The 27,176-nt window shown below is 31.0% G+C and overlaps 1 protein-coding gene and 1 long non-coding RNA gene across 3 annotated transcripts; one reads left to right on the top strand and one right to left on the bottom strand.

Annotated features, from left to right (window-relative positions):
• Window positions 1-1,982: 1,982 nt before the first annotated feature.
• On the bottom strand, window positions 1,983-27,173 carry LOC134712341 (F-box only protein 11-like). Of its 2 annotated transcripts, none has more exons than XM_063573795.1 (19): window positions 26,947-27,173; window positions 24,685-24,876; window positions 23,128-23,275; window positions 22,711-22,843; window positions 15,273-15,353; window positions 14,803-14,938; window positions 13,983-14,089; window positions 13,489-13,600; window positions 12,909-13,015; window positions 12,163-12,300; window positions 11,440-11,657; window positions 10,905-10,990; window positions 10,306-10,400; window positions 9,097-9,219; window positions 8,486-8,571; window positions 7,407-7,627; window positions 6,623-6,841; window positions 6,015-6,123; window positions 1,983-5,570 (listed from the first exon to the last, which is right to left on the bottom strand). In XM_063573795.1, the coding sequence occupies exons 1-19, from the start codon at window positions 27,041-27,043 to the stop codon at window positions 5,342-5,344; spliced, it is 2,637 nt and encodes an 878-aa protein (XP_063429865.1). In that variant the 5' UTR covers window positions 27,044-27,173; the 3' UTR covers window positions 1,983-5,341. The 2 variants fall into 2 exon arrangements, with proteins under 2 accessions (XP_063429865.1, XP_063429866.1); XM_063573796.1 differs by having other exon boundaries at window positions 24,685-24,873; window positions 26,947-27,160.
• LOC134712343 (uncharacterized) lies at window positions 17,066-18,569 on the top strand. The gene is made up of 3 exons (XR_010106276.1): window positions 17,066-17,137; window positions 17,875-18,029; window positions 18,376-18,569. It is a non-coding gene; the product is annotated as an uncharacterized LOC134712343 (long non-coding RNA).
• Window positions 27,174-27,176: the final 3 nt, after the last annotated feature.

Genomic DNA, 27,176 nt, shown 5'->3' with positions numbered 1-27,176 from the left:
TCAATTTATATAATTGTAGGTCCCTGTGTTTGAGAATTTATCTTGAATAGATAAAAAAATATTGAGAGAGAAAGAGTAACAAAGCTCATGGGGATAGATGTCAATTTTCAATATCCATTATCATTATCCAAGAGTAGTTCAAGTGACAGTTTATGGGTTGATCATGATCCTAGAGGTCTCATTTTGATAACACAAATCCATATTTGTCAATATTCTGGCCTTGAGGCAGATATCAAAATTATGACTCTTTCTGCACAAACAACTATTCTGTTGATAAGACACCAGATTTTCAAGATCCTATCTAAAATGCAGTAAGATGAGTTACAGGACAATATTTTTATATTATTTATACCCAAGACTACTTGTCAGAGGTTGCAAGCAATTCCTTATACCATTGCATAAGTTGGCCTAGATAATAAACTTAAACTTTCTTTCATTCTTAGTTTGATAGATTTCAATGAATTACTGTTATCAAAAAATTTGTTTTTTCCCAGAATTCTAACATTTTGCATATATCCATATTCCATACCTCATGGTATAAACTGCATAAGTGCTATGTTTCACAATTCTGCATTAGGTTGTTGGTGAAATTATTCTCGACATTTCATACAAACATAAGTCTAGGAGAACATGTTTTTTGTTATCAGTAGTTGTTTTACATTTTGTAGAAGAATCTTCTTACCTGTGTAGAGCACCTTAGATAACCCCAAAGATTTTGGCAGGGTTTTATTGTGCAGTCTTAAGCTTTAAAAGATTTTTTGTGGATTATTGTTCGTCTTTTTGTCATAATTTTATTGGACTCACTTTGAATTTCATGATTTCCTTTGATTTTTGCTTGTTTTATCAAGCTCATCCGACATATGATCCAATTGAGCTTTTCTCATCTGTAAAACTAGTTTGTTGCTGTTCCTAAATATAATTTTTACTACAAGTATCACATAAACCTTAAATGATCCACGAAAATGAGGTCAAGGTCTGATAAACCAAACCAGAAAAGTATGTACACCTTACAATTATTCCATACACCAAATGTTCACCTATTGCTATAGTTAACAAGAAACATCATTAACCAGGAAAACTTAAAGTTAACCAAAGAACTAGTCCAAATAATTATGACGTCTTGAAAGGCTATTATAATTTTTTTCTTTGACGCCTTACAGTCGAAGTAAGGCGTCAAAGAAAAAAATTATAATAGCCTTTCAAGACGTCATAATTATTTGGACTACCAAAGAACCAGGCAAAATGATATCAAAATCAAATGAACCATCCCAAACAGACACATACACCTCACAATCAATCTATGCATTAAATATAGTTAACCTATTACTTTGGTACATATGGAACAAACATAACCATGACATCTCAACAATGACCAATGAATCATACAAATGAGGTCAAGGTCAGATGATACATGTCAGTCATATACATCTAACAATCATACCAGACACCAAATTTAGTGACCTATTACATATACTATAGAAACATTAAATTTTGTGTGGGGTTAACATTTCATGTTTTTATCTCCCAGATTTCATGGGTATTTAATTTTGTGGTCAGATGAAAACTGTCTGACGAGCATGAGGACCTTGCAAGGTACGCACAAACTAAATATAGTTATCCAATTACTCATAATAAGAGAAATCAACACGACAAAAAAATGTTTTTTCAAGAAGTCACTGAACCATGAAAATTAGGTCATGGACAATGGAAATATGACAGACAGAAACTTCATAAGATAAGGCATCTATATACAAAGAATGAAGCATCCAGGTCTTCCACCTTCAAAAATATAAAGCTTTAAGCTGTTAGCTAATGCCATGACCTCCAGAACACTATCCTTTTGTTGAGCTTTCTGTGACAAAAGTTGCAGGCTCAACAAAAAGCTTCTGTATATAAAATTATATGCATGTTTATTTGTGAAGGACACAAATTTAACAACATTTAGAGACAAACAGGTTAGGCAAAAATTGACAAAGTCTGAGTATTTTGAACATATTTATTTTTTTCTGATGATCTGATCATATATTGGTGTTTTTATTATGATATATCACTCTCTTAAACACAGTCATACTCTAATAAATACTCTAATTATGTATATGAACTCTATCAAATCCAAAAATAAACAAAACATACAAAATAAGTCCCATTTATCAAGAAAAAACAACAAGAATGTAAACACAGAATCCCAAAGTCTACATAGTTAATGCCTTGTGGAGTTGTTTGGTTACAGTAACATAAAACTGGATATGGTTGTTTCAGGAGATTTATGTGTATTGGCTTTCTTCATTATTTACTAGTAAACTCTTGATCAAGTAGCATTTCACCTGACTTTTCCTGAATGTATTCAAGAAAGATTTAAATGATTATTTTTGGACGGAATCATTTAATTTGACACTTACAACAGAATCATTGGTATCTGTTGCTTGATACATTATCAGTACACTCGAAATATAATTGGACCTTCTTTTTTATATAGATCTTTGTTTCACAATGTCATTGGCTACTACAGAGATAATATTTACATTAAACATTCATGCTAGAAAAATAAGTTATCATCTCTCATGCAAAGTTTACCAGAACCTTGAAAAGTGTTGTTTATAATGGTTTGAACTATTCTTATTTATTTAGATCTAGGATTTATATTGTACAAATTAATTTATCTTATATTAAATAATGAGTTCTGTACAAATCAGCCAATAATTTACAACAAAAATAAAACTTTCCTATGATATTTCATATGCTGTATCTGAAACAAGTCTATAAAATAATGAAGAAAAAAATGAGAAATTCCTGAGTTGAATTTTTGTATTTTCAGAATGACATCACCAGGATTTAACACAAAAATCACAGGAAAGTTAAGAATAGAATCTAAACAAAATACATAACAAAACAATAAAGACATTTTCTGCTTCAATATTAGATGCTTTATGGCAATAGAAAACAAGAATGTTCACATAGATGTTACCATACAGGATAATATAGAATTTAAGCAGGAATATTATCTATTTTGTTTTTTTAATTAAAAAATCGAATCAATTGGTTTTCTGAAACAGTCCTGAAACATTTATAATGTTTAGTAAAAATACAATTTTAATTCCTGAAAAGTTTCAAAGCACCAATTTACCATAAAGCCACAATAAAGAAACAGAAAATTATGAACGATTATACACAACGTGTAATATACACTTAAAATATAGGACAAGTAACACACTCAACAAGATAAAACAACCAACAATCTCTCTGTAACCATAGTAACATAATGTTTTCAACTGACACATAAAATAAAATTTGAACTGTAAATGTCAATGTTATTATAAAATGGCAGTGATAAGAATAATGATCAACAAATGTCTATATAGGGTCTTTCTTACACACAAAGTCATACTATTTCACAATATTTGGTCTTTAACTGTCATTATTCATGCAACAGTTGAATTCAAAGTTTAAAATAGTGAGGAAACAACAAATCAAAAGTTTAGATCATTTTACTATATTTTATATTATAATGTGTCTAGCTGTTTATACTGTATAAAATTAATACAGATATTTTGCCTAGAATTCAGTATTTCAGTTGAAACACATAAAAATAAAATATACAAATGTGCAAAGTTTTGCACAAGTTTTTCCTGTCAGAAAAACAAATTATTAAAAAATGCCTTATTGGGAACACACTTGCAAATGTTAACATCAGAAACTTGAAAATGTTCAGAAAAAAAACACCGCATGGCCTAACAGTACATAGAAATTCAGTGTTAATTATTCAGAAATTTCCTATTTTCAATTTTAGCCATGGACCATTAGATTAGGAAAATTCATTTTAATGAAAATATAGCTAATATCAGAGAAACCTGTTCTCGACCTTCTTTTATCAATTTTTCTATTTATAGACAACAAAAGTGAATTTAGCAACAAATATTGCTGATGAACAAAAGACCAGTTTTGATTTCCTTTTCAGGAATGAGTCACATCAGTTGAACTGATGTCAATAGGCGTAATGACATCATTGAACAATTGACTCTTACTATGACGTAATAACATATACATTGTGATATCGGAAATGTACGGGAACATGCATAAATGTGGAAATCATATAGTATCTTAGTAAACATGTGAAAAATAACATACAAACTAATGATGGCAATAATGAACATATACACAACAAACAATTAAACTCCATTACAGTATACCCAACAATGAACACAGTAATAGTACAGATCTATCATAACAGCAGTGCATATAAAAACTTTGGTGCTTAACCATACTGACCTAAATACAACATCATCACCCAGACATTTATACCTTTTGCATCTTACATATACATTTATAAACTTAGAAGTAAAATTAATATTTCTTTTCAATGCTGTTGTCAATGTTTTAAATACAAAGTAAAATATACTTCTATAAAATAGCCATTTCTGTTTCTAAATCATTAAAATGCTAGTTTCTAGTACCGTGGATACTTTATTATGCTTTAAAAGCTAAAATTTAAAACAACACCTGTTTTTTATTGATTATTGTTTACTATTAAGACATAAGTTTAAACCTGGTTATAAATGGCTGGTATACCCATCAATTAACCAAAACCAAAAACTATGAGTTAGCCTATCAAATATAGCAGAAATCTTTATTTAAAATGTTAATAAACTTTCCCCCTAAAAAGAAATTGCTGAGAAATTTAACTACTATGTATATCAGCTACTATTGTGAACCACAAAAAGAATATACTTTTTATATCAAAATCTACAAAGTGTGGAATAGTTATACAAAAATCACAAAAATAGAATCATCACAAAAAGCACTTTTTTGGTAATTCAGCAGTGGTTTTTTTTTTTATGGAAATAGCCATTATCCACAACTCTGTAATACAGACTCCTTTACTTTCAGTTAGGCACACCAGTGCTAATGCATTACACATACATTTAAACTGTCAAATGAAGTTTATCACTTTTTTATTGACATTACTTTCATCACAGTACACTTTATATTTAGGACATTAGCCCATATTTCCATAAATTTCCATAGAAAATAAAATTACTTTGCATTTCTGTGTAAAAGATAAAATGTTAAAATATCTTTTTGCAATTATATAAAGCATGCACATGGTTTTTTCCCATTTCGATGAAAACTAAATATTGCATTTCCAAATTTGGCACCAGATATATTATATTTAGCATCTTGTGGATATCCTGCCTGAGCAACATTTATCCTTGCTCATGTCACTTTGAATAAAAAAAAATAATGTTTCATAAATAAAATCTTTTCAAGTGATGATGTTCTCTTTCCATATTTGTTGCTAAATAAAACAAAATGTAGGCGAGTTATTACAGGAAATGAAAACACATCAATTAACTCGTAACGTGTGGGTTTCCATAGGTGCAGCAGAGTCATATAATGTGTCTGTATCTTGCGTTGGTTCACCTTGTAACTGACATTGATTGTTAAGAGTCCCTGCTCCACAGTCACAAAAAAATCGATCATGTCGAATAAACTCTACATCATGACTGGCATGACAAGTTTTTATACAGTTCACACATATTGCGTTCCTCTCTGTTGTATTGCAAGTCCGACATCTGAAAATAGTGTAAACAGATTTATAACCTGTTATAACCTGTTATGATGTCAAAAAATGTTATGCACAATAATGGAGAATCTAAATTTCAAATAACAGCAGTTCAGTATTTCTCAGGGGAAAAAATGAACATCATTTTATTCCAACTAATGCCTTTTTATATATATATGTAATAAACATTTAGTGCACTTGCAAAAAACATAACTTTTATTGATTGTTCAATTTCTGTATGTTATGTATGCCAGTAAACTGTAAGGTTGTAAATTTCAGTTTTTCAAATATATCTTCTTATCCATTATTTTACTTTGTATTATTTTCACACTAATTTAAACTTATCTTCCTCTGTTCTTTTTCACTCAGGCATATGTCAGTACTGTACTAATCAAATTTACTTGTCGTGCATTGGAAAATTAAGTGGCAAATTAATTATACAGCTAATATTTACCTATAGAAGTCATGCATTGGAAAACTTGTGTAACTGGATATTTTATATAAGCACTGTCCAGTAGATACAGCCCTGTGTACCATGTTGTGATTGCCTGTGATAATGTTATCTACAAATAGATCAATGTATATTTCAATAATTATGTCATATTCAATTCAATGTAGTCAATCCCTGCTTTGTAATATTATTATTTTATTTTTTTCAAACAGTTAATTTCTAAAGAGTTAAAGTTTGTAATTTTTCTTTTCAACAGATTATTGTCAATGAACAACACTTTTTCCTTGGTGTTATTTTTTGGTTTTTGTGAATCAAAATTAAGACTGCTAAAAGTTCTTTATATTTCTACCTGTTTCTAGACACAAATAGATTCTTTCTTACAATAAACAATATGATTATTTCATCACATATCTTCAGACACAACTTGCTGCATCATTATTATATGATAGTGTGCTTTACATAATATAGGTTTTGGTCATTGTTGAAGGCTGTATGCTGTCACTATAACTTCCTTACTTTGGCATAATTTGATCTTAAGTTCATTGAAGTACCCATTCTTCTTTTTAATGTCTATAGAATTAATCCAATATCTATTTTTCAAATTATGTTACCTTTTTGTTTTGGATGGACACCACTAGCTAGACAGAGTCCTCCAAATTTATTGTTAAATATTTTATTTCCTTCTAACGTTGCTGTAGCATTGTTTGTTATTTCTATACCGGCAGCATTTCCATCAAATATTCGATTTCTTCGTAATGATGGATGACTATTTGTACTTATTAATACTCCTGCTTGTGCATTACGAAAAATATCATTTTCTTCTAGAATCCCTATAAATAAAAAAAAGATTTACTTAATACTAAATGGCCTCAATTTATTTAACTTTTAACTATCATGCATAAATTGTGTGTAAATGTCATATTTCTATGACAAAATTGCTGGTATAATAAACATTTTATGCCTTTGGTTTGATTACTTGCCAATCTCTGAATGCCAAATGATGACCTATGATGAGGTCAATATATAATCATGTCAGGTAAAAGTTATTATCGATTAGCTTGATATCCTTCAGAGGTCTGTAGGGCCCTGTGGATCGTCATACAACAACGAGTGGCAGAATGTATACTTGAATGGCAATCAAAACTGATTTCTTGATAACCAATTTAACATTCAAATCAATATGATCCCAACTGACAGATAAGATTACTTTAAAAGTTTTGATATGCTGAATATGGTTGTCTACTAAAATACTTCCATGCATCTTTTTAGTGTTCATATTTTTCTTTCTTAAAGACAATATCTTCCATAGCTTTAAAGTTAAATAAACCCTTTTTCAGGTGTTACTGCATTGTGCTATATATATTTCATCAACGTTACAAAATAATGTGAACATACCTTTTCCTCCATTAAAAATACAGATTCCACCGTCTCTGCCATCATATATCTTATTTTGACGTAAAATTGGATTGCTGTCTGTTTTGATCCAGACTCCAGCCATTGCATTGTCAAAGATTTCATTGTTTTCTATCAGACCTAGTCCACTATTGTAGACAAGTATACCACCATTCTGTCCTCCCCAGATCTTGTTTTTCCTAATGATAGGGTTACTTCCTGTTCTAAATAGAAATAAATCATTATCGTGATCAGCGTTAAATCTTTCAAGAATTACAAACATAAATACAAGCTCATCAAAAGTTTTCTGTGTGTTGTTTTAAGTGTTTAAGTATAATTAAAATTTCAGTGTGCATGTCAATGTCGATTCCTTCAGTAAACTCTACCTACCATTTATTTACATGTAGGTTAAGGAATTCATAAGAAATTGGTGTGGCATGTGGAGCATCCATGTCTTTGGTGGGGTTTGTGTTGTTCAGTCTTTAGTTTCCTATATTGTGTTTTGTGTACTGTTTTTGGTCAATTTTTGTTGCCATGGCATTATCAGTTTTTGTTTTAAACTTTTGAGTTTGGATAGGAATCTTTCACTTCATCTCTGGCAATCAAAACATTGAGTTCAACCAAATGGTTTCAATAATGGACAAGATTCTACAAATTAATTCAAGTTCATATTCACAATCAGCCTTAGTTTAGAAAATTTGTAAATAAATTAAACAGAACTACAATCACCTTCTAATTCCCTAAAGGACAAAACTTTATCATATGTAACAATAATACAACCATTGACAAGATTCCTGATTTATAAACAGGTGACAGGATTTAATTGGTTTTATTCCAACTCAACCCTCCTCCAATAAAATATCAATTAGAGCCAAATGAAAAAGGTGAATTAAAATCACTTCTTTATACAATGTTGTAATCAGCTTCAGAGTTCATTTCATACACCAATGACAAAAATGGTGCAGGACTACACTATCTAGTGCAATGCCCTTATTGCCCTATGAAAATTACTTTACCTTAATCAACTATGGGGTGTTAAAATTACCTTGATTTTTGAGGAGGGTCTAGCACAGTCAGCTTACCTTATCTGAACACCTGAATATAAATGATTGAAGATATCATTGTTCTCAAGCACTCCATGTCCATTGTCATAAAAATACACCCCAACCTGGAAAAAAAAGTTATATAATCAGCAATTTGCAATTAAAAGTTAAATATCTAAGATAAATTGCTTTAAATAAATCTGTGTCCTCTCTAAAAACTAAGAAATGGATAAGTTATATTGCTAATCAATGATTCAAAAATAATTGGAAGCTTTTCTTTGAGGAACAATTTTTTGAATTTCTATTACCAGTTGAATAAGTAAAGGTTTAACATTTACAAAGGAGTAGATCTGTGAAGGGTCTAAATTGGCCCTACCATTTCTTTCAAATGGAACTTTAAGAATGAACTAATGTCAAGTTTAGAAATTTTTGTCAGATGCTCAGAATTTTGGATTTTTATCTTAGTCATGGTAGAATATTTTAAAACACCTTATTTTCTTTTCCAAAATTAAATCAGATTCTATATTTCTTTTCTATTGATTTGAGAGCCATGATTTGCTTAAAAAGACTTAAAAGTGGAAAATGATTACCCAATAACAAAATAAATATAATTTTTAGTGAATAAGCTGCTATATTTAATTCCTAATTACCTGTTTTCCACTATGTATCCTATTTCTGCGTAGTACCGGAGTACTGCCCGTCGTAATCCATACTCCTGCTAAAGTATTGGCATATACTTCATTCTCTTCAATTAGACCTTGTCCCTTTTCATGCTATTAAAAATATAAAATCATTACTTTTTATCAAAACCAACCCGTAGTCACATAGAAATTGAATCATTAAACTGATCTTATTTTAATCTGTAACTTTTTCTTAATACTTTGTCCTCTGCTTAAATTCTAGTGTATATCAGAACTGAAAATAAAATCATTTTGTTTGGACACTTTTAAAGACTTTTGTTTATCATAAATCATTTGTTTATAGTTTCATTTAAATCTTTAACATATAATATGGGTGTCGGATCACCACTCATCTTGGTATGATCTTGGTATGTTGTCATCTCAATGTTATATTTAACTTTGCCATTAAAGTGCGAGGTTTGGCATGCCACAAAACCAGGTTCAACCCACCACTTTTATTCCCCTTTAAAAGTGTCCTGTACCAAGTCAGGAAGATGGCCATTGTTATATTATTGTTCGTTTATGTGTGTGTTGCATTTTAACGTTGAGTCGTTTGTGTTTTCTCTTATTTTTGAGATATTGAGATAAGACGTGGCACGGTACTTGTCTATCCCAAATTCATGTATTTGGTTTTCATGTTATATTTGTTATTCTCGTGGTGTTTTGTCTGATGCTTGGTCCGTTTCTGTGTGTGTTACGTTTCGGTGTTGTCGTTGTTCTCCTCTTATATTTAATGCGTTTCCCTCGGTTTTAGTTTGATACCCTGATTTTGTTTTTTGTCCATGGATTTACGAGTTTTGAACAGCGGTATACTACTGTTGCCTTTATCTATGAGATCTAGACATTGATAAGATAAATGTAACTAATCATTATAAGGGAACATGGTGTAGAGGTAGAAAGGGTTTTAACAATGGTATGGTGAAAATTTCCTCCAACAATCCTGAGAAAAATGTAATTGATTTTTAATGTATCACAATTCTATTTCTTGGAGTCAAATTTCTAAACCCTACATTATTATAGTATATAACATACATGTTTAAACATTTTGTTCTTTAATCAGGATTTTAGCTGGTATGTTATCAAACATCAATCGACCTCCTAATCAAATGTAAGGACGTAGTTTCTTTCTGTGTGCTCAATATTTCAATGTGCTTGACCATTATGAATCATTATACTTACAACATATATACCGCCATGTTGACCATGATGAATTTTATTATGTCTGACGATAGGATGACTGTTTGTTCTGATCTGGATCCCTGCTAATGCATTACCTGTAAGCAAAACAAATAGGTTTGTTTAGATAAAAAGAAGAGCTTAAGGCAAGAAGCTAATAAAACTATTCACAATAAGGCATATCTTGCCAGCTTTGTAGCAAAATTAACACTGCAATTTGATAAAATGATTCATTCAAAAGAGATTATCATTTTCTAAGTACTTCTAAAGCAAACTTGACCTGAAAACTACAGCGGAAGGCATGGAGTGTGTCAGTAAAGGTAGAATCTTAGGTTAGCTTGTGTGTTAGCTCAACAATGAAGTCATTGTGAGGTTAGGTTTATTATCCTCCTTTTAGAGTAGTCTAGTCCTACAGACATATATTGATTAGTTATCTGACTTAACAAAGACACAAGGAGAATGTGGAGGGGTAAAACATGTTTGTGAGTGCTCAACAGTCCACCTAACATAATGTCCACTCTTATTCTATATCTGTCATATATATATATATTTATTCCCCATCTCTACCCCTCATTATATAGATTGTTTCCCCAATTCCTTACCATAAATGTTATTGTGTTCTATCAGCCCTCTTCCTTCTCCAAATATATACACTCCTCCTTGATGGCCATTATAAATATCATTTTTCCTACAAAACAATTAAAAAATTCATTTCAAATAATAACACTGTTTCTAAGGAATCAACACTCTGAACCTGGTAATCTTTTCGTGGCTACATTATTATAAAGCTAGAACAACTGTACCTGAAATTTTGGTATCTGTTTAGGCGCCATTTATACACAAGGCTTACAACAATTAGTTGAATCGAAATTTTGTGAGATTTGAATTATAGTTAATTGCAAATCATATATATCACAACCGGTTATGGCAGCATATTATTTATCAGCTGTGGATAGCTCATAGGTCCTTTTGTTATTTTTTGACTTTTTGCATACCATAGAGCTACAGATTTTTCCTATTTCAAAAAGTTCGAATTGCAACCCAGGTATATGATATGTTTAACTATAATGCTCATTGTTGGAAAAAAATCACAGAATATAAAATTCCTCTCATTACTTAATTAGCTACTGCACCTACCTGATAGTGGGATCACTGTTTGATGTTATCCACACACCAGCAAAGTTATTAGAGTGGATTTTGTTTTCTATAAACTGCCCACGTCCATTTTCATGGACATAAACACCCCCTGTCTGACCGTGGTGTATCTCACACCTAACAACAGTAGGATTAGCACCAGCTTTTACTTCAAATCCTGCTATTCTGTTATTGTGGATATCATTAGATTCAAAATATCCCTGAAAATTAAACAGAAAATAATCATACTCTAATACTTAATACCTTGATATATAAAATTAACAAACTAATGAAAAAGAGTTATCAAAGTACAGTTTAAAACCAAAATTGAGAAATATATCATAAGTAGGTATACATTTACGAAACAGGAGAAATTAAGATTACAAATTGCAAATTAAAATCAATTGTATGTAAATAAGATTTTAAATTTTCTTTATAAAATAACACACTGTGGTCTTCTCCTACTTTTACAAAGGATCAAATCAGTCAGCTGAATAATTTGATGTCTAGCTTTAATCTTTTTAAAATTTACATAAAATAATATTCTAGAATCAAGATGTCTTCTACTAAAATAATTTGATATGATCTCCATTTACATGTAAATTCTAGTCAAACGGTGTATAAAATATGGATGTAGGTCAAGTTGCGTTATTTCTTAATGAATCCAGATTTTAAATGAAATTCAAGTGATGTTTTAAAAAAAAAACTTGTGACCTGATTACTCACCAAGCCATTGTCAAAGGTAAATATTCCTACATCTCTACCATGATGGATGTGATTGCGTCTCATAATAGGGTTAGCATGGTTCTTTACCCATATACCGGCCAAGGCATTCCCACTGATTTCATTGTCCTCGTATGTACCCTATAACAGACCAGTCATCATTAGACAGAAAATGTCACTTGTATGAAAAGTTTAACTTGCTGTATGTTTCCATGAATACATGTGTAAAGTTTAATTTCTTATGAAAGCCTCCTTTGAAATTTTTTTTTTTTCGTTTGTATTTAAAGTCTCAATCTAGAAATTATCATGTTTTCATCAAGCACTGTTGTGATTTCATATCCACTTCTTTAACATAACTTCTGCCTTTTACAATTTCACAATGATCATAACTGACAATGTTGAACATTTTTTATTGTTAATCTCCCAATTTTAAGATAAAAGATGTTCGTTGGTAAAATTACTGATGCTTTCGAGGTTAAAAAATGTTTGAAGAAATGTTAAGCATCAAGGTTGGAACTGAAAAAAATGGACAGTAAAGAATCCCATAATACATATGTTTTTAGCTCAAAGTAGTTCATTCAGATTTCAAGTAATCAAGGTTATGAAGTGTCTATAAGAATATGCTAATACCCCTTGAGGTTGCTGTCTCATTGAAATATCCTACATGAATCAAAATAGCTTCCCATCTGATGATTATTTCATAGCCTTATAAACAACATTTTATATTTATAACATCTATAATAACTTGCCTGTGCATAATCTGTCACATAAAGTCCCACATTTTCACAGTCTTTTATCTTGCAATGTTTTATAAAGGGGTCAGCACCTGTTCCAGATACACATACAGCAGCACCCACTAAAATGAGGAAAATATAATAAGCAATCTTCATTAACCTTAAAACATTTAAAATTATTCCTGAAACAGTTTCAAGATTAAAAGGAAGTTATTGCACAAAACTTCTTATAGAATTTTCTTCTTTACCTTTTTTTTACCAACTTGAGATTAACTGATAGATGTTACATGCATGTATTTATACAACATTGACCTTCCATATGCTAGCTTGCCATCCTAATCACAAACACTGTTCTGACTTTGTGGAAAACAAAACATTCTACATGTTTTGTGCCAGTTAGCAAAAAGGCAGCTCATTAAATTTAAGCATTTGTTTTGATCTGTCTGAGGGATTTAACCCATTACATCATGGCAAGCACACAACAATGAGGTTTCTGACAAATAGAATACAACCTCCTGAAGAAGGTTTCAGTTTTTCACATAATCAGAGAATATTGTTACAAATGATCTTAATTATTTCTTATATAAGAACTTACCAACAGAAGTACTTTTAATCCTACAGCTGTCTATAACTGGAGAACAATGGTCTGTTACTTCTAAAGCATAATGTTTGTGATGTGGTACAGACGATGTAATATCAGGGGAAAACTGAAATTAATAATACATAATGTTAGTTTTTGTATAAGTTGTCTTATTTTTCATCTGCTTTGAACATCAAATCATGATCATCGTCTTTTGAAATGTAATTTTATCTGATTACCACTGAAACATAGTGACTGATGGTAGATAACGTGTATATTAAACTTCCATGAATATGCATCTACTAATATTTATCACGTACTTTAAGTGTTCCTTTATATTCTATAAATTGTCTGGGGTAATAGTGTAATAATGATCTCACTCAGTCAATTCTGAAATTGTTGTTTTATCATTGTAAAAATGATTAATCTTGCATTTTTCTTATTCTTAAAAAATCATAATAATAATTACACACTCAAATTTCAGAATTTACAATCTATTAAATACTTACTCTTAATGTTACATAGCCTAAGTAAGCATCTTTAGCACCTTCTACAAACATTACTGTAGATTCACTTTCTCTTTCAATGATCACATGGTCAATCACATTACCAGAAGCTAAAAACAAAACAGAACATTGTAACATACTTTAAATTAATAAGTTATCACTAAGTTTGTCACAACAATCTGGTTATTTGGCTAAGCTGGACATTTCAATAACATTGAATGAATTTGTTGTTTTTTAAAATAAATTAAAAATTAAAAAAAACTGTGAAAATGCTAGAAAAAGACTATTTACAATGTAAATAATAAATAAACTGTTGAATAATTGAACGATTGACAATCTGTTGGTGGTTCCAATTAAACCCACTTACTACATTGGTTGTAATGAATTATCATAATTTCCCAGAAAAATAAAATCTGATAATTTTACATATTTCACTCCTCTGACATCTTACAATAGCTGTTGTCAAGAAGTTGTCAATGATGTTGCATCAAAGCTAATTTTGAATGCGTATGAAAAGATATAGTTTCTTACTTTAATACCATTAAAAAGACTATAGTCAATACAATAAAAAAATTAAATATTCAAACAATTCAAATATCAAAAACAGTCAACTCGTGACCAAACACTGATATTTAACCCACTGGCATTTGTAAAATAATGTGTTGTTAGATCATGAGTTGAAAACTTTTCTCTATTTAATATCTCTGAATAGTTATGCTATAACTTATCACAACTTTTAACAAATTATTTATGCAACCACTGGAAACAGCACACCTAAGTTTTGCCTTACAAGACTATAATGACCAAGGTTAAGTATACTTACCAGCACCTATTATAGCCACATTGGTGTCAATAAAGAGATATTCTCTATGATATATTCCTGAATGGACAAAGATTATCTGGTTTTCCAACTCTTCTGTTACAACCCAGTCATATGCAAACTCAATCGTTTCAAAGCACTAAAATTGAAAAATCATATATAATAGAATGAGTTTCCTTTAAAGCTCAGTATTAGTGTTTTACTTTTAACAAATGCTACATATGTGTAATGACTGGGAGTTGAAAACAATTTACAGTGTTTAACATCAGAGCAGTATGTAAAACTATGTGGATAGGCCGGAGGATAACTTGAAAAAGTATATTAAATAACAACAGACATTAAATGATATTTCTGTGCATTTACAATAATGATTGTTGGAAGTCTGATATGAGCTTCAATTATTCCTTTCTATACTTATCACATTGACAATAATGTTTTAGATAATACAATCCGAACTAGTTTTTGACACTTACCTTCATATCTCTGCCTTTTAACTTTCTGTATTTTCTGTGATACAGATCTCTGAACCCAGGTCTCACATGTATACCTTTACACTAAAGAAAAAAATCCCATGTTAGTTGATATTGCAATTTTATGTATCATTTACATCAAACACAAATCTCTACCTTTAAATAAAGAGAAAAAAATTAAGATGACTTTTCTAAATTTATGATATGTTTGAGACTAACAAATAAAACATTGAAAGAAGTGAAAATACAATACATTAGTTACTAGACAAAGCGTTGCGCCATATAATAACAAACTGTGCCTTGTAGTTGCTGAGAAAAATGTGACAGAAATCTTTTATAGAGACACATAAATGGAGAAAGGAGTGAACCTGTATACCCATATTTAAAACAAGGTTTACAAATAGCAACAGTGTTCCAGCTTGAATCTCAGGGCAGAAGGGTGCTACTTGTCTGAAAGGGCACTTTAGCGCAATAACCCAAATTGTAAGGGCACTGTTTGGCAGTGTATTGATAACCTTGAATACATGTATATATATTGCTAGGCTCAGCTGCAGAACATTACTTGTATTTTAACCTTATACAGAAATTAATGTGTTCCAAGTGTTGGTTCCAGTAAGATTTTTTTATTATCAAATTATCATACCATGACACAAAGCATATCATTTTAATTGATGTTAATTTATGCAAACTGTGCATTTTGATCAGGAAAAAAATCCTTAGAAAAATCTTTTTTTTTTAAATTTTATAATTTATATAACTTAATTATACAAGTCTATAAAAATAAACAAGTAGTTCTGAAAGATGGAGCTAAACAAAATTGAATTTGTTATGTAATTAAATTATCCAATTAAAATTACTTGTTTAGACATACATGTATAGTATTTGTGTTATCATGGTTATTGAAAGTTACCTAACTTGTAATCTTTTAAATTGTTACAAAAAAGTATAAAGAAGTGCACACCAAAGTGCTCCTAAGTAGGGAGTTTTATAAATATAACAGGTGATACAAGAGATGATTATATTATAATGATTCAATAATACATTGCATATATTACAGTAGGTATAAACTCCATTATGGTTAAAAAATAAAAGCATTTGTTAAGTGCTCCTATGTAAGGAGGATTATAATACAAGAAATAAAACAGGAAGTGGTGCAATCTTGTTATGTTCAAATACAAATTTCTTTGGTTCTTCTTTTAATTTTATACTCGTGGTTATAAAACAAAACATTTTACCAATCTAATAATTTAGTCAAAACTTAGTATGCCTATTAAATTGTTTTAAATTTTATTTTAAAATATATTTTTTTATGTGTACATATGCTATAATACGTAAACATTACAAATGGCTGACATGGTCATTTTCATCAGGCCTTCCTAACTTCCGGATAGGCGCCATATTGGAAAAAACTGGACATACTCAGAGTGGTAGGTCGTCAATTTGAAATGTTGAATTAAGAAAATCGAGCAAACCAATTTTGCATTGGATTAGTGTGTATTGTACTGTGAGTTAAAAATTTTGAAGTTATCATATTTTTATAAACAAAATTATTATGGTTATTGAGAAAAAGTTCAGGATTGCCAAGAATGTTGCGAAAACACATGTCTGATAAAACCAAGTCTTGGTTTTATGAATTTTTGACAATTGTCCGTTTTTGGATAAGAAATTTCTTTAAATTAAAGGTCCGATAAAAGTTTAATATGTTTTTGAATGTTTTTATGGCAACAACATTGCAAATCGGATGCAAATTATGCATTTTGATGCACATGTTATGCCGCTTCATTGTTATGCAAATGAGCGACTATAACTGGTTGTTTGTGTACTTTAACACACATGATGTATCATTGAAAACGTGTAGGCATTGTATGGTATGAATATTTCAATATATCTGTAATTTAAACTTTAATTGCTCAATTCAATACATTAATTAATTGTTACATGTACTTTGACAGAGAGTTGTCTCAATGACAATCAATCATATGTGCCATCCTTTTCTTCTTATTTATCTGTATATATTTTTAATACACACACATTTATATTATATGTATAATAATTTGAATTCAAACAATTATCAGTTTTGTTCAGTTTCATTTCATTGGACTAGGGAGGACACAATTTAGAACAATTACTCTCAAAAAGTGGGGGGGGGGGGGGGGGGCACTACCTATACAGAAGGTGAAATATGCTGCTGGAATACATGAAGGTCATCTTTTCAAGCTTGAAAAATATATGTGGATAGGTCTGGAAAACTATCAGAAATATATGATTACATCATTAAAGTTACAATAATTTCTTCGTCTCTCATCCTTCTTGGTGTTACAAGCTGTTTTTTCAATCTCTTTTTACACATTGGTATTCCACTTTTTTATTGCAGAGCATTAATATTGACAGGAAACCCAAACAATATAGGAAAAGGTTACATTTTCACCTATATCTGTATTCATCATGTTGCAAAACAATATATATCCATGTCAGATTGGTGAAGTTATTTCACTCAAGTATGTGTCCTTTAGCTACCCTACACTATGATATTTATTTATTCTTTGATTGATCCAGTACTTTATAGTCATGTCCATATTCATATTTTGTCTTCGTATAATTTCAGTCAGTGGAAATACTAGACACAACATCCTAGCTGGTTTTCCAATTTGTCCTACAGACTATGAAAACACTGCTGTAGTTCTTTGATAACTTGTACATGTTGTTGTGATGTAACAAATTACTTTTCATAAACTACATGTACAAAATGAAAGACAGAAGGTAAGATATTAAAGTTATACTCAAATAGTTCTTCATTTTTTTGGGTCAAAGGCGACAGGACACCCTGCCACTTTTTAAGAACATCATCGATTATTTCAATTTAATTTTTTAGATTGAAACGATTTTGTAAAATTTATGTATTTATGATAATTTGATAAAGCTTAGAAAAATGTAAGGGTTTTGTTTTAAACTTTTTTTTTTATATCTGCAATAAAATGAGAAGTGTTATTGTCTTTAGACATTTATATATAGTTCACATTTAAATTGTTCTTTTAAATTGCATATTGTTATTTTTTTCTTTAAAATAGATTTGCTTTTTGCTTCATGTATAACATTATAATTTCAGGTTAGAATGCAGAACTGGTGAAGATGAAGGTTATAATTGTGATCTACATATTGATTAATTTGAAGCAGAATTTGTTCTTAAGAGTGAAATAAAAAAAAAAAGTGTGTTTTAGAAAGATGTTCCACTAATACCACAACAACAAAAATATTCATTGTTTGAATGAGAGATAAAAATGTAAATAAAGAGTACTAGACACTTACTTTTCTTTTTCTATTCAATTTTTTTAGTAGCTATATACAGCTATATTACCAAGCTCCAATTAGACCTATATTTATTTAACCCTGTTTCCAAATTATTTGAAATCTTTGGTAATCTTATTCAATTATGTGGTCCTGAGATATTGGTCTATGTATCTAGTTCTGACAGTTCTTGTTGTTTTTTTTGTTTGACTTTTAAGATACATGGTCCTAGACTCTTTGCTATAGGATGATACCGTATGTATGTAGATATCCCTGTCACATTGATCATTATGGTGTCTTTAAAGGTAGTGTTGTTTGTTGGTGTATAATCCGGATCCCATCACATCTAATTTTGAATGTGTCCTCAGTACACGAATGCCCCACTCGTTCTATCATTTTCTATGTTCAGTGGACCATGACATTGGGATAAAAACTCTAATTTGGCATTAAAATTAGAAAGATCATATCATAGGAAACATGTGTATTAATTTTGAAGTTGATTGGACTTCAACTTCATCAAATACTACCTTGACCAAAAACTTTAACCTGAAGCGGGACAGACGAACGGACGCACATACCAGAAAACATAATGCCCCTCTACTATCGTAGGTGGGCCATAAAAATGCAAGTGTCAAACAAATAAAACTCAATATGACCAAAAGCAAACAGAGTTTCAAACTACTTACTTAGAACAAAGTCATACAGAATGAGAATGTGGTTGGCTTACACATACTGTACATGCAAATTCTCCTGTAACTTGTGACGGTGTAACAGCTTAACATTGAAGAACAAACAGTTGACACACAGAAATGTCACCCTTATAAAAATGAAAATATGTGGTAAGATTGCTAATGATTGAAAAAGACAACTCTCAACCAGAGACCAAATGCATCTACCGAAAAATGACTCATAAATTGTGTCCCTGCATCAGGGTTTCCGCTGGCGGTCGCCATTTTCGCAATTTGCGAAAAAAATAATAATTGTGGCGATTAAAATTCGTCATTGGCGAAAGAATTTGGCGAAAGAAATATATTTGACGATTTATTTTAAGCCATCTTGTTTATTTACTTTTTTCGGGTTTCTCTGACTTTACCATGTTTACCGGTCAGACAATACTCGGAATTCACCTTGAACTCGTTAAGATTTTGACAGAAAATCAATAATCAGCTGATTGCATTTATAGCTATCGACATCAAAGGACTAATTAATAAAGGTGTTGATTGTATGATATGACAAAATGATATGGTTAAATGGCTTCTTTCGCATGTCATAAAAGGGATTTATTTACCGCTTTGCGACGCACATGTTTGAAGCAAAGTTTACGCTTCCTCTCCTTCTTTTGAAAAGAAAATTGTTGTTATGACGAAAAATGTTCAAAAGCTAGAAAGGTCGCTGATTTAAAACTGTATCATTTAACTTTCATATAGATCATTGAGTGGGTACTTCAAAGTTGTTTCAGTAACACATGTGTTTCAAGCATATAGTTTTACTTATTTACGATGGTCTAGAAAAGAAAACTGTCATTATGAAAAAATATATTCAAGTTGTTGTCATAAGAGTAACCCTTCAATGTAATGACTACACCTTACACGAGGGATCAATTCCAAGTAATAAGATTCTTCGTTTTGTTTTTAAAAATCACTTCTTGTTTAGCAGAAAAGGGGGGGGGAAATAAAATTTTATTAGAAAAATATATTTGGCGAAAAAAATAATAAAGTGGCGAAAAATATATTGTTTTGGCTAAAGAGGTGGCGAAAAAAATAATTGACCCAGGGGAAACCCTGCCCTGCATGTAAAAGGTCTCTGGTCAATAAACCCTGAACATGGGCTGGTCTAAAAAAAAAACTCCATGACTTTTAGTATAAGATGTGCTTCAGTTAATACAACCCGATGCATATCTAGAATTTGTAAAAGTGGTTTGTGGAGGGGTCCCAAAGCTAGACGAATTTATGTGTGAAACCTGCAAAAATCTTGACTGACCCTAAATGAAGCTTAATGAGAGGGGTGCGAGCACCCTAACTACCAAGTTTTATCCAGCTTCTGACAACAGCATTCCAAATATTGTGGACATACGATTTATGGATACATTGCTGACTACAGCTTACGGTTCATACCTAGCTGTTTCTTTTGTCACAGCTTCAAATCGTCATAGTTAAAAAAAATCATCAAAGATCTGCTATCCAGATTTATAAATATGCAAATTATAGAATTAAGGAGACAATATATATCAACAAAATTTGTCACTATAAATTGGGTTAGATCCGCCTATCCTGATTCAGTGAACAATACTTCAGATAAAGAAGCCAACTTGCATAAAAACTATATATATATTTCTGGATCTGCCACTGATTTCTATTATATCCAACTTCTGTATACTCGCATTATTTATATTTAGATTTTATTTTATTAACATAATATTGATTTGAAAAGAACAGAAAGAGGTGAATAATGTAAGAATAAAATAGAAGTTTCGATTTAATAATATTGCAGATATAGCTGGCTATTATCCAGGGGCGGATTTAGGCGGGGGCGTGGCGGGCGTGCGCCCCCCCTAAAATTTGCAAAGTATGGGTTGTCAAGTTTGTAAGAGACCTTGTCATCATAACTGAGAGTTTTTTCGCGGAACAGGAACATAATTATATTGTTTTACATCTGTCCGTCCATGATACTACTGAGTGATTGTAGATTGTTGTCAGGTTGGATTTAGATGGTTTCTACTTGAAACTTTAATTTCTTGCTGACTGTACCTCACAATAGTTCGAAATACCTACATTGCACCCCTTTAGAAGAATATTTAAAAAAACAAATAACCTCAAAAATGTTTGCCTCGCTCTGATCGGCGAATATAAACATTGCGCCCCCCCCCCCCCCCCCCCCCTAATCTGAAATCGTGGATCCGCCCTGTTATCTGAGGCTATAATTTGATTACACTGTCATGCAGAGGAGCCTTATATATAATTATATATTATAATACCACTTCACGGAGTCTCTTTTTAGTATCCAACATATTTGGATGACTTACACCAAATCACATTGATTTCGATCTTTGGCCAGTTCAAGTTTTATTTGTGGATGCGGGGGATCCTTTTCAAGTTCAACTGAGGCTTTCCAACGCAGTATTATAATCAATTTGATATCTATAATAGTTAAAGCAAGTCATTGATATTTTTGTTATTTACAAATCTTTAAAAATTGTAACTCAGTTTAAGCAAATCAATGCTTACACGAGGATACCGCAAGTGTTATACATGATATCCAAAATCTAAATTATGCAAGTGAAAGCACCGTCGATAGTTTTTCCGCCGGTGAAAAATGCGTACTGGATTTGTTACAGAATTAAGCTGGTTTAAAAAAAACATTTTATGTAAATTTCTTGCTGAAATATAAATTCATTTTTAATACTTTTACTCGATTAATGAAATTTGTATATCAGTAGACTAATTTAAACGAATAAAACAAATTTAATTTATTTTTTAAAGTATTTCCCCCCCCCCCCTTTTCTATAGTTTTTATAATACACGTAGAAAACACTTTGATTGAGTACATTCGTGTGCTAAGACGTGTTTGTTATCATATTTTGGGAGTGTAGAAGAAGACCCCAAATAACTGGTCAAGGGTTCATACACTTATCAAAATAAAAACACAAAAAAACTTTAAGCCAATCGAACTAGCAGGATAATTTATCGGTATGTTCGGACTGTATTCTTATTTGTTATGTAAAATCTAGATATTTCCGAAATAAAGCCGCCATTGTCTGATTATGATCTGAAGCGAGTTAGGCTCCCCTCTCTATGATTTCCCCTGTTTTCATTCTGTATTAAATATCTAGTATTTGTTCAATTATCTTAAATCCACTAATTAGCAGTGAACAATCATTAGCAGAGGGGATAAAACTGCCAAAGGCATTAGGTATTTAACTTAATCCTATTGTCAGTTAATTAGTGTTACACAATCAGGTAACAATTTCACCGGAAACGCCAGAAGGCATGAAATTTGTAAAATGTATCTTTTGAAAAGGCAGAAGGGGACATTCTTTGGCTTTGGAGGGCAGAAGGGCGGGGGTAAGGGCACCAAGGGCGGGGCGCCCTTCTATTTAGGGCAGGCGGGAACACTGAGCAAAGTTCTACACAAGCTCATTGTCATATCGTGGACTTACCAACTGTCTGAAGCTTTCTTTCCATGGATTATCATAGTCACAGTAAACTTGTGGATGTAGAAACTTAAATACCCTTGGTTCTGGGTGAAGCAGTGGGAAGTCATACTCAAATACCTCTTGATACAATTTTTTCCTGCAACAAGATGGGATGCATGTAGATACCTCAATGAGAATAAAAGGATAACAGATATGGGGTACAGAGCATTCAAACAAAAAAAATTGATTGATAATATATGCAACATAACATGTAAAATGTATAAGAAAATGTACCATGAATGAAACTTAAATTGAGACTTGGTGATAGTTAGCGAGTTTCAGAGGAATTCAGCAACTTAAACCCCTATTTCATTAATGACAAGTTTGACTTATGACTTTTATAATGTTAATGTTTTAATGAATGTCATCATAATTTCTTACCATAATTCTGTATCATTAGCAATAGTTCTAAATCTCTTACAAACACAAGCTACTCGACAAAGGTCAAACTCCAACAGATAACTCAAAATCTTCAAAAGAACTTCATCGGGTAATTCCTCTTGAATGTATCGAGCTCCAACTGCATTTCCTGAACATACAAAGATTAATAAATAAGAGGCTAATCTTTTGATAAATCTAATCTTTTACTTGCCTAACATCTATAAATTAACAAAGTATTCATAAGATTGGTAATTTGTTTAAATATAGATATAACTCAAATTAATATGCCAAAAATAATACCCGGCATACATTTGTATTTTGTAATGAAATCTTTTGACTTTTTTGGCAATTGCGCAAATTTAACGTTATAAAATGAATAAAACTAAGACACATATCATAGAAACAAAAACAGTTGCTCAGCTTAAGGATGTACACCTCTGAGGTGCCAAAAATTTCTAGAATTAAACTTTTGTTCTTAACCTGGTTTTTTGGTTTAAAAGACTGTAACGAAATAATTGGTGAAGAAAAAATCATATGGTGGTGCACTTCTTTTTTTGCTACGGCCCTTTGAAAATGCCCAATTTTGATGATTTTCCCATTTTTCATCGATTTTCACCTATTTTTGGGCTATTATTGTGAAAAAAATATTAGTTCCACAATTAAACTTTTTTTCATACTTTCTAGAAAGATGAAGGGGACCAATCTGAATAAATTTTACTTAAAAAAATCATAGGTAGGTGTTAATATAAGAAAGTTTTATCATATTTTGACGTTTTTTGGTGTAAAATTTACCATGCTGTCAAATTTGTATTTTTGTGATTTTTCTCAGTTTTAAGAACAAAATTCATGTTATTTCAACTTTTTTGTTATAAATGATTGAAAAAATACATATCTAAGAACTTTGAAAAGACCAAAATGATATGGGACGTACATGATTCTTGTAAAATCATTTTTTGTATCCCACACCCATTTTCTTAAAAATTTTGCTAAATGTACTGACTTATTTGGTCGTAAAATTTGAAAACTGGATTACTCAAAAACCGTTCATTGTAAATACACAATTTTTTCACAGATTTATGTTTGATTATAATATTTTTAAAATTCATTGATATTTTCCACTTGTATCGCATGTTTTGGAAATAATTCAAGAATGAGATTTCAACGAGACTGAATGAGACTGAAAAGTCAGAAGAATACATCCTTAATATTCCTTTTCTTATAAGACCTTATATATTCATCTTAACAAAATTAACTTCTCAGATATAAAATGAACATGGAGGAATGTTTACTGGGTTATTAACTAAAACTTATCACTAATCACAAAGAAACTTTCAGAAAATGTGTACCTGAAAATTCAATATTTAAATCCTAAAATTTCAATAATCTGTAAAAGCCTATCAAATGTTGGTGATCAGTATGGTGTGATATGAAGCTGGAAATAGTGACTACAAAATTTTATGTTTTAACAAAAAAAACTTCTGTAAGTGCATTTTAAACTTCCAAGTTTATATTCATAATACACAGAATAAATGCATATAAATTCTTTTGTATAACTACCTTTCAAATATGGAGCTACAGAACGAGAAGATGATTTTCTTCGTTTAGACATCTGTGCGTCTTTCTGGTCTCCAGCTTCACCATTTTCTGATGAGTCCAAACTTCTTTTTCTGAGGTTATATCTGATTCTTCCAGGTTTAATGTCATTTTCCTCGCCACTGCTATTACTGTTCGATCTGTCTCTGCCTCCTTCTGGAAAAAAAATTAATCATAAACAATGATAAATACCCTAAATATTTTTCAAAAGAAACGAAATTCCATCTATAAGTAAGTCAGTCTGATTAACCAACCCCCTCTATCCACTTGCGTTTGTAAGTGGATATTGGGGTCTGGTTTTATCAGACTGTAATTAAGTAATCTAATGAATATGTCATTTTATACTAATACTATATCATATATAATGTTAAATGGTTAAAAAAACATATATGTATGATCACATAAATTTTACTGCCCCGGTCAATACTATCAATTTTGGTTAAAAATTGAATGATGCATAGATTGGGGAGGTATTTTTATCTAATGGATAACAGACAAGTAGATTTAATGATTATCAAGATTCCATACGACTGACAGGTCTCAATAAATTAATTCTATAAAAATAACAACTACATCATGTACATCTGATAAATGTTGAAATAACAAGAAAATAGTTTAAAAAAAGGGTAAGTTTTGATATTAAATTAACTCAGTTACTCCTGACTATTCAACAGCATGATTATGATACAGCTCTTCCATAATTTAGTAAAGTCTGAAAAATCTATAAGCATATGAATGCTTTTTCATTGCCATATATTCATGTAAGCATGGCCACATCAGGATGTAGGTATTGTTTTGATGTGAAAGTGTCAGAACCTACACGGCCAAGGCTTTTTAGCTGCACCTCAGAATTAGTGCCGGAGACAATTGTTATACAAATCAAAGCTAAATGTACATTTATGCATAACTTTTTACATATTTGCTTTAGGGCTATGCCATCTCCTTTTCCCCCCATCTAAAAAATGTCCTGACTTATTTTCTTTCTCAATATGATTGAAACAGTGCTCCTTCAAACTGACAAAGTACTAAAAACGTAATCAGTTACATATGTAACCTGTAAAAGTTATAAATCTTTCACCATCACCATAATTAAGTCTAAGACTAACTACAAGAAAGCTGAACAATCAGAACATGTGTTGAAGTTTCAAAACACTCTGCTACAGGCATAATAGAACTGTTATGATGTTCTCTTGGTACTGAGAAAGGATTGATCACAACGATTGTAATGAGAAAAACAATAAGATAACATGGTTTTAATAGATTTTGCAAAAAAATTGGGACAAACATTTAGGTTTAACTCACACTCGGCTCACAGTGAGTGTATTGAGGATTCAATATAGGCTTGCCCTACAATATCTTTGTCAGACTATTCATCTAGTTGAGCATATTTTAAGAAGCCTGCTAGGTTGGTACAGCATTTCTTACTGTGCCATGTGTCCCTGCAAGTTATAACCCTTGATAGTAGAGTTCTAACTTTTGTATTCATATAAAGTAAAATCATGCTCTTTATTTACTAAAAGAAATGGTGTATGGACGCCTATCAATTTTTGAATTCCATATGCAATATACTATTTCCAGACATCTTCTTTACTATTTTGGTTCTTGGCTTGCTGTCAAATTGATGTACATGCCCTGCATTAAAATCACATCACCCTTAATCATATATCATGTATATGTAAACGATACGATTTCAGCTTCAAATGTCCATAAATTTAATAATTGGGTTCCAAATTTGACAAGTACCATTTGGCAATATCAAACATGAACATAAAAAATCATCAAACTATAATTATCCCGTTTGAATGGTTTTACACTAGTAATTTTGGGGCCCTTTAAAGCTTTTTGTTCGGTGTGAGCCAAGGCTCTGTGTTGAAGGCCGTACATTGACCTATAATGGTTTACTTTTATAAATTGTTTTTTGGATGGAGAGCCGTCTCATTTGCACTCACACCACATCTTTTATATCTATATAAGGAATAAAAGTTTTACGAAATAGATAATCAACATAATCACAACTATAAACATGACAAATAAACATATAATTGATAGTTGTGGATAGCTTTATGCGTGTAGCTTTTTTATGCAAGCACAGAACAAGATCTCTCATTTTATTTGAACAATAATATAATTTGAAATAAAGTTAATTTATTATGCAGACTTGCTGACTGCAAAGAACGACTAAAAATACATTTTTATAAAACAGACAATGACCCCTCGCAAACTCACCTTCGTTATTCCTTCTTGTTGATGACTGTTTCACGTTGGAACGATTTTTTGTATTCCTAGTACTATATCTAGTCGTTCGTGTGTTTTGACTAGACATATTTACAGAAATAACACACCTTTCCCTGATTTTTTCATGAATAAACACTCCGGGTTACATTAGGTAGCCATCTTGAAAATTATTCCCATTTGAGTGGCTGTTAATTTTGTCGCATCACGTGACAATTCCTCGC

The sequence above is a fragment of the Mytilus trossulus genome, chromosome 3, assembly GCF_036588685.1.
Source record: "Mytilus trossulus isolate FHL-02 chromosome 3, PNRI_Mtr1.1.1.hap1, whole genome shotgun sequence".
NCBI lineage: Eukaryota > Metazoa > Mollusca > Bivalvia > Mytilida > Mytilidae > Mytilus > Mytilus trossulus.
The sequence above is the reverse complement of the archived record's forward strand: the minus strand, read 5'-3'. Positions and strand labels throughout refer to the sequence as shown.